General features: G+C 42.8%; 1 protein-coding gene across 3 annotated transcripts in view; it reads right to left on the bottom strand.

The window, feature by feature from the left end:
- The window catches only part of engl (endoglin, like), a 34,300-nt gene that overhangs the window by 8,671 nt on the left and 12,331 nt on the right, over positions 1 to 13,298 (bottom strand). For all 3 annotated transcript variants that reach the window (XM_039824140.1, XM_039824141.1, XM_039824143.1), the window contains 7 exons: positions 12,945 to 13,086; positions 11,556 to 11,748; positions 10,059 to 10,228; positions 9,113 to 9,268; positions 3,892 to 3,975; positions 3,550 to 3,804; positions 1,637 to 2,152 (listed from right to left, as the gene is read on the bottom strand). In XM_039824140.1, the coding sequence (XP_039680074.1) occupies positions 1,637 to 2,152; positions 3,550 to 3,804; positions 3,892 to 3,975; positions 9,113 to 9,268; positions 10,059 to 10,228; positions 11,556 to 11,748; positions 12,945 to 13,086 (1,516 nt within the window). The remainder of the gene's footprint in view (positions 1 to 1,636; positions 2,153 to 3,549; positions 3,805 to 3,891; positions 3,976 to 9,112; positions 9,269 to 10,058; positions 10,229 to 11,555; positions 11,749 to 12,944; positions 13,087 to 13,298) is intronic.

The raw sequence follows: 13,298 nt of genomic DNA, 5'->3' as shown, positions 1-13,298 counted from the left end.
GACATGCAGCAAAGGGCCGCAGGTCGGAACTGAATCCGCGGCCGCTGTGTCGAGGACTGAGCCTCTGTATATGGGCGCACCAGATGAGCTACCCAAGCGCCCATAAGTATTTGAATGGAAATATTTTACTTGTTCTTGTAAACCATTTATCTGCATTTATTTGTTTTGAATTCATCTTGAATTTCTTGATTTTTGCAATTTTAAAAGCAGAATTTTTAGATCTTTGACGAATCGAATTTGAGCAAACTGAATCTATCTTTTTTTTTTATTCTGAAACTTGAAATTTGTGACCATTGAAAAAAATCTTTGAAATTTCATATTTTCATTTCAAAGAGGTGAATTCAGAACAAATAAATTCAGATACTGTACATGGTTTTCCAAGTAAGAAAGGAAAGAAAGTAGGAAGGAAGGAAGGAAAGAAGGACGGAAGGAAGGTAGGAAGGAAAGGAAGGAAGAATGCATTTAACAGGATGCTTTATAGCCGAGACACATCAGCCAGACGGCCGACTGTCGACAGAAAAGCCAGTCGGGATGATCAGTCGGGCCCCCGAGGTCCAGAAAACTGCCTCGGGACACACTGAGGCGACACAGACATGACAAAAGGTAATACGTCTCCATAACAGCAGGCGGAGCTACTCTGTATTGTTGCCCAAGAAATGAAAACCGGCAGCTGATTGGACGAACGCGTCACATGGGTTTGTTTTCTCCGGAAATTCAAAGCCAGACTGTCATGGCGGCTCGTTCAGAATCTGATCTCATATTGGACTAAAATAGTTCACAGAGACGTGTTTCTGAAAACATTTTAAGCGAGAAATAGGCTGTGTGTCTGTGTGTGTGTGTGTGTGTGTGTGTGTGTGTGTGTGTCTCTGTGTGTGTCTCTGTGTGTGTGTCTGTGTGTGTGTGTGTCTGTGTCTGTGTGTGTGTGTGTGTGCAGTTCCTGAATCTGTCTTCATTTCAGCTCAACAAAGGTCAGTTTAAAAGATTTTCGTCAGATTTTGAGAGACTCTAGTCACGCTCATCCCGCTCGCCATTTCCGGGTGAGTCCCGACTGCCCTGCCTCTGACTGAACACGTCAAATCGGCCCAAATGAACGCTGACAGCACCCCCCCCCCCATCCCCCCCAGACTGACGACGGCACGGGACACACCGAACAGACTCGAGTCACCGACCTCGCCAGACTGTCCCACGGCCGATTATCGGCTTGGTGTGTCTCGGGCTTAACAGGATGCTTTTTTCTGCACCTTTTTTGTGCGATGAAATGTAGCTGCCATAGGCGCCGATAAAACATTGCAGTTGGTGCTGAGTGGAGCGTCTGTCATAGTGTGATCGGTTGTGTCGGTGGCATTGATTCTTAATTTCCCACGAAGCTGATCGCGGTTACGTGTCAGTTAAACTTCTCATCTCCGATCCTGTCTGTATCTGTGAGAAGTGGCGCTGTCCTGAGTTGAAAGATAGCCTACTTTACGGCTAGATTATGGCGCGTGTTCGTGTCGGCCGCTGTCCATTTCCTAAGGTTCTGAAATGCAAACATTTTTGGCTACTTTGTTTTTTAAAGGGTGTTGCGCGTGTGAGCACCCACGGAGGAAAACATAAATCGGCGCCTATGGTAGCTGCAGTGTGTTAGTTGTCTGTGTACCTGATGTCCGGGGGATCTAGATACAAGTGGAGGGATACGTAGCCCACTCTGACAGTCATTCTTTACAGCTTCCTTCGTGGGTTCCCCTCTTTTCGAGTCAGAGATACACAGGCGAAGGCTGCAGTGTAGGAACTGAATTGAGTTATTAAAAACAGGTCGCAGGGTGAAACTAAATCTCAACGGCTGTATTTCCTCCTCCTCCTCTCCCACATCTGTGCTCCTTTTTTCCATCCTTTCTAGTGCTTCTCTCCATCTTCTCTCAACACTATGTCGGAATGAGACATCTCTGCCTTTCTCCGGTCCATCTGTCTCTTCCTTTTCCTCTTCCACTTCAGCATCACTTTTGGCCTCTTCGTCCTCTTCGTCTGTTGCGTTTCCCACGAGGGCCAGGGAGGGGTCCGAGGAGCAGCCGCCGCTTATGACAGTCCAGAAAGGAGACTTTTTGGGGTCTGACTGAGGAGAGACCACGCATGACTTCACTTCCACGACATCGATGAAAGGCCCTTTGGCTGAAATCTGCAGTAGGACAAAACAGCCATGAATAAAACTAATTGTAGTTGTATGTGTTTTAAAAAACAACAATTTATTCATTTATTTTTTGCACTCACAGGTAGTACATTACAACTTTTGTTAAAGGTCCCATGGCATGAAAATGTCACTTTATGAGGTTTTTTAACATTAATATGAGTTCCCCCAGCCTGCCTATGGTCCCCCAGTGGCTAGAAATGGTGATAGGTGTAAACCGAGCCCTGGGTATCCTGCTCTGCCTTTGAGAAAATGAAAGCTCAGATGGACCAATCAGGAATCTTCTCCTTATGAGGTCATAAGGAGCAAGGTTACCTCCACTTTCTCTGCTTTGTCCGCCCAGAGAATTTGGCCCACCCATGAGAGAGAGAGAGACATCATGGCTTTCAAACGAGCAAAGTGGCAGTTGGTCAAGACCACACCCCCACCCTCCCCCCCCTCTCTCCTCCTCAATAGCTACAGACACAGAAATGGCACATCCTAAGGAAAGCTCATTGTGGGACTGGCTCTAGTGGCTGGAATTCTGCACCAAGGCTGAATTTCGGGAAAGAGACTTCAGATACAGTATTAGGGGACCACTAAGGTCTATATAAAAGAGACTTCAGATACAGTATTAGGGGACCACTAAGGCCTAAACGAGACTTCAGATACAGTATTAGGGGACCACTAAGGTCTATATAAAAGAGACTTCAGATACAGTATTAGGGGACCACTAAGGTCTATATAAAAGAGACTTCAGATACAGTATTAGGGGACCACTAAGGCCTAAACGAGACTTCAGATACAGTATTAGTGGACCACTAAGGTCTATATAAAAGAGACTTCAGATACAGTATTAGGGGACCACTAAGGCCTAAACGAGACTTCAGATACAGTATTAGTGGACCACTAAGGTCTATATAAAAGAGACTTCAGATACAGTATTAGGGACCACTAAAGTCTATATAAAAGAGACTTCAGATACAGTATTAGGGACCACTAAGGTCTATATAAAAGAGACTTCAGATACAGTATTAGGGGACCACTAAGGCCTATATAAAAGCATCCAAAGAGCACCATGTCATGGGACCTTTAATAAGTTGCTGCATGCACAAAAAAAGATATAAAACACAATAAAGGAAAGGGAAAAAGCATAACATGAGCACTTTAAAAGACTTGACTTGGACTCTAGCTCAAAGACTTCGAGCATCTCTGCTTAGAAGAATTTGGTATGGACAGTTTGCATCAAATAAGCACAGAAAATATACAACACACACACACACACACACACACACACACACACACACACACACACACACACACACACACACACACACACACACACACACACACACACACACACACACACACACACACACACACACACACACACACACACACACACACACCTCAACATAGACACGTTGGTCTGCAGTTATGACACAGGGGCCGATCCGCTTCTGCTCGTAGCTCTCGGTGACAAAGAGCCTCAAAATAAGAACAGGCCCGGATCTGTGTCTGGGTGTCGGTAGGTGGCTCAGTCCTGGATCAGGCCCCGGACCTTCGGGTGCCCAGGGGAGCAGCCCCGCCTGAGGACTGTTTACATCGACATCATCACTGTCGGCAGATCCAGGCAGAGCGGGGACTTCAGACGAACAGCTGAACTGAGATGAGGAACAAGAGATTACATGTTAAAAACATTTCATGAGCAATGGAGTAACTGAATAACAAAGGTATAAAGGGTTACTCACATGTACGGCGAGTGGATTTTTGGACTTCATTTCTGTCTCATTGAGCGCCAGAATGGCCTGAGGCTCGTCTCTCCATAATAACACCTGGCCAGGGAGGAGGGAGAAGAGGGAGACAGAATCTTGTAAAATAATATTCTGCATAGCTATGAGAATGCAAAGTTGTAAGTCTGCTGCTGTTTTTTTGTTTACAAGTTCACAAATAATCTTTGTTTTTATGCACATAGTCTCGCATCGCCAGACCTTCCTCCACAGCGCTGTGTAGGAGGGTCTGGCTAGTCTACACAGCATTCTGGGATGGGAGAAAAACGTGCTCTGGTTTATTGGCATTTCTTTAAACCGATCACAATCTTCTTGGGTGGCGCTACGCTGCAAAATAGCCTCAGGTTAGGACCTTGTTTTGGTGGAACATGTGGACGTTCAAAAGTAGTTTTAGTCGTGCAACAGAAAACTCTGATTGGACAGATAGTCTAGCTAGCTGTCTGGATTTACCCTGCAGAGATCTGAGGAGCAGTTAACCATAGTCCTCACAAATCCACCGGAGGTTAGAACGCCGACACAAAGGCAACGGATATCCGGCCTGGATGCCAGCCGAACTTAGCCCCGCCCACAACGTTTGAGGTCGGGAAGTTCGGTCAGGACTTGATCCGCTGTGGAGCAACTATGCTCCAACCAGAGCTGTTCGGACCAATCAAATTGTCAGGGGGAGGGCTTTATACGATGATGGACAGATGATCAACATTAATCAACAACGTCACCAAAAAGCCTGCCTTTGACTCGCAGCTTCTGTGACGTCTGTCTCCGTTGCTCTGATTGGTTGTAGGTCTATCTGTTGCTCTGATTGGTTGTAGGTCTATCCAATTGTTCAAAATTCTGTTTTTAAATCTCTACTCTGTGGCCTTTGACACCTAGTAAGATGTTGACTTAATTTACTTCTTTTAATTATTTAGATTGATTGCTTTTTATAGCTATTATTTTTATTCATGTCATAATGTTATGTCTTTTATTTATGATGTCTTATTTATTCTTCTGTACAGCTCTTTGGTTGTTTTAAAGCGCTTAACAAATAAAGTTGGATTGGAATTGAGTGCAGAGGCATTTTCTTTCCTGGTTCAGTTGAAACACGCCCCATAATCACAGCCCAATGGAGCAGCATAAGGATAGCTTATAGCTAGCTAAGGATATCCGGCCTAAATGAGTGAAATCCCGCCGAATTTCTGTCGGCAATATAGATGGATATAGACTAGTGGTCACTGAAAAGAACCAGGTGGCAAGCCCACTAGCAAGCAATGCTAGGATCTGGTGCGATCCCATCCGTGAAAACAACCATCTATGAACACTATGAGTCTGGTGGTCCGAGTTTTGGCAGCTCTGTTGGTATGGTAACAGTTCATAAAGGGGGTGACCAGGATGAGAGGGACCTTTGACCCTTGTGTTGTCTTCCCCATCGACCATGATGCAACTTTTAGTTTTTCTGGGTCAAAATGTAAAAACAAATCCAACGTTTTGGTCGCCTTTTTCAACACTTTCGTCAGTTCTTTTCAAAGTTTCTCTCAATATTTTTCTATGCTTTTTTTAAGCTTTTCCCGACATTTCTGTCTCTTTTTTTGACATTTGTTTCTTACGTTTTTCAATGTTCTATTATACATTTTTCTTTACATGCTATACAATTGAATAAAACACCCAAATTCAATGAAATTAGTGAACTGATCATTTATTTAATGTGTGAAGAGCGTTGTAGGGAACCATCCACGTTATTTAGTTTTAAAATCTGGTTGAAAGAAAGCCACATTTCTGATATAGAAACTTTATGAAAATGGGTCAGATTTGACCAGAGGACAACAGAAGGGATAATGAAGTTTTTTGCAATGTTGATGTAGCGTGAAGTGGCAAGTTCTTCCAGGGGGAGGGCACCTTCTGCCTCTGTTATCTCTTTACTCAGGTCGTCTGAGACAGGTCTGCTTGTTGGGTCACTGTAACGCTTATCAGTTAAATTTTCCAAGCACAAATGGACATTTGGAAAAACAGAAAAATGGGTTCAAATATCCAATTTTTCCACCTTGACAAATGAAAAAATTGGATCTTGAAACTGTTTTTCCAATTTTCTGTTTTTTTTTCTGAGGATCAGAAATTTAGAAAATTACAAAATTGTATCTGAGCTCCAATTATTCAATACTGCCCTGGTATCCTCTCCCTCGTTCCGCCTAGCTACACCCCGGCCCCCCCACTCGAAACCATCAGTTGCGTCTCTGACCCCAAAAATCTATCAGCTTTTTTTTTTTGGTCCATATGCAGTTAAGGACCTACATATTCTGCAAAGTAGAGGAAGAGAATACCATTGCAAGGTGGAAAAAAAAATGAAAAATTTGATATTTTAACCCATTTTAACCCATTTAACCCAGTTTTTTCCAAATGTCCGTTTGTGCTTAGAAAATTGAACTGATAAGCGCTACACTGACCCTTGTTGTCCCCAGAGTCAGAACTAAACAGGGGGAAGCAGCGTTGAGTTTTTATGCTCCACATATCTGGAACAAACTCCCAGTGCAGGTCTGCCGCAACTCTCAGCTCTTTTAAATCAAGGCTGAAGACCTTTCTTTTTGATGTTGCCTTTCCTTAATTCTTATACTGTACCATGAATTTTATTCTTGTATTTTATCTCTTATCAATTTTTTATAGTGAACTGTGAATTTTATTCTTAATATTTTAATATTTTTTATTTTCTATTTTTGCTCTTTGGCTCTTGGCTCTTTGCTTTTTAAAGGTCCCATGGCATGAAAATGTCACTTTATGAGTTTTTTTTAAAATTAATATGAGTTCCCCCAGCCTGCCTATGGTCCCCCAGTGGCTAGAAATGGTGATAGGTGTAAACCGAGCCCTGGGTATCCGGCTCTGCCTTTGAGAAAATGGAAGCTCAGATGGACCAATCAGGAATCTTCTCCTTATGATGTCATAAGGGGAAAGGTTACCTCCCCTTTCTCTGCTTTGCCCACCCAGAGAATTTGGCCCTCCCATGAGAGAGAGAGAGACATCATGGCTTTCAAACGAGCAAAGTGGCCAAGGCTGAATTTCGGGAAAGAGACTTCAGATACAGTATTAGGGGACCACTAAGGTCTATATAAAAGAGACTTCAGATACAGTATTAGGGGACCACTAAGGCCTATATAAAAGAGACTTCAGATACAGTATTAGGGGACCACTAAGGTCTATATAAAAGAGACTTCAGATACAGTATTAGGGGACCACTAAGGCCTATATAAAAGAGACTTCAGATACAGTATTAGGGGACCACTAAGGCCTATATAAAAGAGACTTCAGATACAGTATTAGGGGACCACTAAGGCCTATATAAAAGAGACTTCAGATACAGTATTAGGGGACCACTAAGGCCTATATAAAAGAGACTTCAGATACAGTATTAGGGGACCACTAAGGCCTATATAAAAGAGACTTCAGATACAGTATTAGGGGACCACTAAGGTCTATATAAAAGAGACTTCAGATACAGTATTAGGGGACCACTGAGGTCTATATAAAAGAGACTTCAGATACAGTATTAGGGGACCACTAAGGCCTATATAAAAGCATCCAAAGAGCACCATGTCATGGGACCTTTAATGTTTGATGTTTTATGTAAAGCACTTTGAGTTGCCCTGTGTCGCCTTTACTTTTCTGAAATCACTCCGTATCTTCCCTCCTTCCAATTTCCAGCCTCTGAACCAACCGAGACTTCCTCCCACTTAATTTCCCTTTGTGCCGCATCCCCTTTTTTTTTAGACTTTAATTCAGTGCTGTTCTGGTCATGATGACCTGGGTCACGAGTCCCACAGGGAACAACTTCCACATACTATAATTTCACAGAAGAGTCCATTATGTGCCTGGTGTTTTCGTTTCAACCACTGCCTGTTTAACTTTGACCTCATTTCCCTCCTGTGCTCTAAAAGCTTCAGTCATTCTGTTTCTCTAACCACATCTCTAATTCCCCCTGCCTCTGTTGGTTTACGTCAATTATTTGAACTATGACAACATCAACTTTTATAATCTCCCATAATTTATGCTGAGAAAGAAAATATGGGTTATTTTATGGACTGAATAAATAGATTTTGGTAAAATATACTTAAAGGACAAACCCGACTCAAAATGAACCTAGGCGTTAATAACATATGTGTACCAAATTGAACGTTCTCTGGGATATGTTTTCATGCTAATCTAATGTGACCAGTTTTAGCCCAAACCGCTAATTAGCTTATAACGCTAGTCGTCGGGGCAGAGGGTAAAGTAAAAAGAAATCTCTATTTCTACACCACTAACAAGGCTCAAAATAGCACCACACTTCCACGGTAGCATAATGAGGGTCCCTACATGTAAACCCAAGCATGGGAACTTTGTAAATTTACAGACTTAGATTATGAAGACAGAACCATTCACGTATACAGACGGGCACCATCTTCTTTACCTAAACCCAACCGTCCCGTTCTTCTTTACCTAAACCCAACCGTCCCGTTCTTCTTTACCTAAACCCAACCGTCCCGTTCTTCTTTACCTAAACCCAACCGTCCCGTTCTTCTTTACCTAAACCCAACCGTCCCGTTCTTCTTTACCTAAACCCAACCGTCCCGTTCTTCTTTACCTAAACCCAACCGTCCCGTTCTTCTTTACCTAAACCCAACCGTCCCGTTCTTCTTTTTTTTTACCTAAACCCAACTGTCCCGTTCTTCTTTACCTAAACCCAACTGTCCCGTTCTTCTTTATCTAAACCCAACTGTCCCGTTCTTCTTTACCTAAACCCAACTGTCCCGTTCTTCTTTACCTAAACCCAACTGTCCCGTTCTTCTTTACCTAAACCCAACTGTCCCGTTCTTCTTTACCTAAACCCAACTGTCCTGTTCTTCTTTACCTAAACCCAACTGTCCCGTTCTTCTTTACCTAAACCCAACCGTCCCGTTCTTCTTTTCCTAAACCCAACTGTCCCGTTCTTCTTTACCTAAATCCAACTGTCCCGTTGTTGTTCCACATGTCAGGGAAATTTGAGCTCATCCACGACCTTTTCCTTAACTTAAGGGGCTATGTTCATTTCACGTAATTCTTCCGTGGGCCCATCACAGAATCACAAAAAGATTCCTTGAAACTGCCACAGATTTTGAGTTAAGGGGCCATGTTCATTTCCCGGAATTCTGTGAGATCAGGTTGATCTCTAAACAATTTCTGTCCAAATATCTTATCTCACCATGTTTTTGTACTTCACCCTTCGAGGCTGTCCCAGGAGCAGACCCTCAGTGCCACAGGAAATGACTGGAAACACCAACAGGAAATGACTTCCATTGGACTGAGCCTGGCACGTTGCGTCTCGTAGAGTCACGGCAGCCACCGGGACAGACAAGCTCTGAAGGAAAGAACTGATAGTGAGACGACATAACGTCCAAATAAATAATAAAAAAATAAAGAGAACAACACTAAAATGCTCCGAAGAGCTGAGTTTGGTAATAATTATCTGTGGGTTTGTCACTTTTTGTATCACACATAGGCATGTGCTCAGAAATATGATTGCAGCAGCTTGAAAAATGTTTTATGTTCACAAGATTTTCCTAGAAAAAAAAAAGGTTAGTATATTTTAGGGCTGGGCAATATGGAGAAAAATCAGATATCGCGATATTCTTGTCCTAATACCTCGATGTGGATATTGTGGCAATATTATAGGGTTGACAATTGGTGCTTTAACAAAATATCTTCACAGTAATGTTGATATAATGACTAAGTGGGTAAAGGTAAAAATAATAGAAAAGCTAGAACAGTCTGGTAACAGAAAATTACATAATTCTACTGTAATGCAGCCTTTAAAACCAGGAAAAGACATCACTTAAGCCATTTACGATATTACGATATCCAAAATCTAAGACGATATTTAGTATCATATCACGATATCAATATATTGCCCAGCCCTAGTATATTTAATTGGTGATTATTGTTGAGTTTTGTTACAAGTTTGAACAAATTTAAACCTGTCTTGTTGATGTGGATGTTACTAGACGTGTTTCTGCTGCCATTCGCATGTTAAATGGTAGATCAGGGGTCTTTTTTAGGCCAGGGACCCCTTAAGGCGCTGGTATCCAGCTTCTCTCTCTTTATGAACTGTTTACATCTTAACACTGCAGCTAATATTGAGGTAAGAAGACCTGCAGGATGTGTTGGTCTACGCTCACGCTGAGGCGTCCGTCCTCACACTGCACCGTGAAACTCTGTCGGCCTTCCCCTGGTCTGCCTCCTCCGTTCAGCCACTGCCTCAGCCTGCGCTCCTCGGCCCACGGAGGCCTCCCAACCAGCGGATTCACCCCCGCGGCCACGCCTGTGGTAGACAGACAGAGACGAGACACAGAGACAGCCAAGATCCACGTTAGGTTCTTCTTTACAAATGAAATAAATGTCAGACTGACTGACAGAAAACAATTAGCTTTTAGAAATGTCTCAGTATTGTCTCTATAAGTGTAGTTAGTATTCAACGTTTGTTTTTGTTAAAAAAGGAAAAGAGAATTGCACACTCAATACTATCGAATCACAACATTGCTAGAATCGCAATAAATGAAAATCGCAATACAAATCCAATCGGCACCCATGTATCATGAAGGAATCGAATCGGGACAAAGCATACAGTCCGAGCCCAAATAATGATTATTACTTACTTATTACTTAGTCTTTGAGGGGCAAGTCCAAGTCAAGTCTCAAGTCTCTGGCCATCTGATCTGTCCCTAACACTGTATTGTTAAATCTTATGAATTCAAAGCATGTGCTGTAGCTACCATCCATACAGTCCAGTATCAAAATCAGTTGTAGGAGAACTTTATGGGGTCTACTTAACACATCCCTCTAGCCCTCGGACCTGGTGAAATATTAACCTAAGTCTGTCACATCATATGGATTCAGCTATACAGATACTATTAGCCTGTTCCCAGCATTAGCACAACACTTTGCGATGGTTAGCTTGTTACCTATAAACCTATATATACCTATTGTTACCTATATATGCCAAATGTAACGTCTCTTTCACATTATCCAGTGACTGACCTATCTGGGTGCATTTTAAGATGCCTGATGAAGTTGATCCAGCATCATGTATCTTGGTGCCACACACCTTGCATGTAGCTGTTACTGCCACTATTTACAAAGTTATTGAAAGCAAAACTAGTGACAAAAGGCACAACTCCGGGAGGACATGGTGTCGCCATCGTCAATGTATTTTTTTTATATGCGAGTGCGCACATATAAAGCATAGCGCATGTGTTACGTTGCACATTATGGCAAAGGGCAGGGGACATGCAGCTCGGAATACGTTTCCACAACCTATATGCGCCAATAAAAGAAAAGAAAAATACATGAATAGATTTAGATTAGTACTAGTGCACGATCACCGAAGACTTGTATCATGTGGACGCGCTGACAGTGTTGTTGTCATTACCTAAAATTCCTCATGGGGGAGCCAGAAACTACTCACTGTAGCTTTAATATAAAATGGTAGCACATTATAACTTAAAAAGGGACACAGAGAACACCAAGGAAATAATCCTCCTATATATAAAGCATGTTAGAAAATAACTAGGGTGGATTTCTAAATAAAACTGAAACGTTCATGTCACTCACACAGTGACGCAAACAAAAAGACACACAGGGGTCCTGACCTGTCCTGCCCCCAGCCAGCTGGATCACAAAGCGATTGGCCAGGTCAGCCTCGGTGTATGAGGTCACCTTGGTGTAGCCGCTCTCATTGGCCCACACAAGAAGGTCAGATGTTGTGGACAGGTCAGAGTTCAGAGTACTGGACAGGTACAGGCCAGGCTCAGGGGGGTAAGGTGGGGATACACTGTTGGAGGACTACAGAGAGAGAGAGAGAGAGAAGACAGATACATGGATATCATGACAAGTTTTAATCAATCAAGTAAAAGACAAGAATTTAATATGCAACATTTGGAAAACCCGGTTGCCCAGTTGGTTATTCATCCTTTATCTTTATCTGTTTGTGGCTTAAAGGTCCCATGGCATGAAAATGTAGGGTTTAGGGACCCACCGGGCCGGGTTCAGACAGATATTTAGAAATTATGTTGTGTTTGGGTCGGGCTCGGTCACATCAGCACGATAAGGCATTGAACATTTGAAATTTAAAACAGCTTATTATGTAGGTGTGCGCCTGTGTTAACGTGAGCTTATTGTGCGCTGATGTCTCATCTGTTGACATTTCTGAATGCCTTCCTACAGCTGCTTAATAAAAGCTTTCCACACAAACAAACGTACATGTGTCATTATTATGAGAAAAAAAAGAGATTTTAACTGTGTAACTTTTAACTAACTTTTAACTGCTCGGACAGAAATGTCGGGTCAGGTTCAGTTAATGCTCTGTCGGACGCGGGCCGGGGTCATACAGAAAAATGAGGCCCGATCCGCACTCTGGTACCCAGAGCTTCAAATATCGCCGCAGATGGGATTACAATGGAATTAGTTGAAAGCCCCCTGCGTCTGACTGAGCCGCTAAAGGAGACTTTTTGCATCAGTAACTAAAGGCCAAAGGCCCCTGACCAAGCAACGGCTTTTGACGTTGTGTCTAGAGAGATGTTGTAGGCGAGTTTGTTCTCAATTTCAAACTCAATCATTTGTCGGTCAAAATGATAAACCAAGCATTTATCAAATCAGACATCAACAGCAACAAAAGCAGGTTTCCATCCAAGCAAATTTCTGAAATGTTGCAAAAAAAAGAAATGCTAATGAGGTGCATTTCCATCAACTGTTGTGGAGCAAATAAACTGTGCTACCCAGTTAACAGAGTAAAAGAAGTAGAGCTTGCTATCTGCAAACAAAACAAGTCACCTTTTCATCCAACCCATCTACGAGAGAAAAATGGAGAGGTTTTTAGGAGTTGGGTTCAACTGGGCAAGTTTTAATTGTTCTTTTTATGTCAGTGGGTATTGGCCATGTTTAATGTCCAGAGCCAATGACACGTTATGGGAAAATCCGGGAAGACGACCACAGATACAAGACATACATCTTCAGATACAAAGAAGAGATGGGGCCCTTACATGAACAGAGACATGACCCCGGACACCTGGAGCAACGATGGCCCAGTTGACCGGCACAGAGCTGCTGAGGATCAGAACAACCGTCTGGATCTTTGAAGCCACCAGGGGCACAAGAGAGATGATCACCTCCACCTGGAGAGAGCTGAGGGACACAGAGAGACAGGATTTAAAGTGATGGTTCGGAGTAATTTCACCCTGGGGTCCTTTGCACCATGATCTCGAGCCAAACACCCCCCCAGAAGCTTTTTTCAGAATGTTATTTTCATTGGGCAGTTAGCCGCTGAGTAGCTTAGCGCGGGGCTGATGGACCCACGTTTGTATCTCTTAAATGAGCCCACTAATAATGTCCCAAAT

The sequence above is a fragment of the Perca fluviatilis genome, chromosome 15, assembly GCF_010015445.1.
Source record: "Perca fluviatilis chromosome 15, GENO_Pfluv_1.0, whole genome shotgun sequence".
Lineage (NCBI taxonomy): Eukaryota > Metazoa > Chordata > Actinopteri > Perciformes > Percidae > Perca > Perca fluviatilis.
Note: the sequence above shows the minus strand (reverse complement) of the source record. Positions and strands in the feature narration are given on the sequence as shown.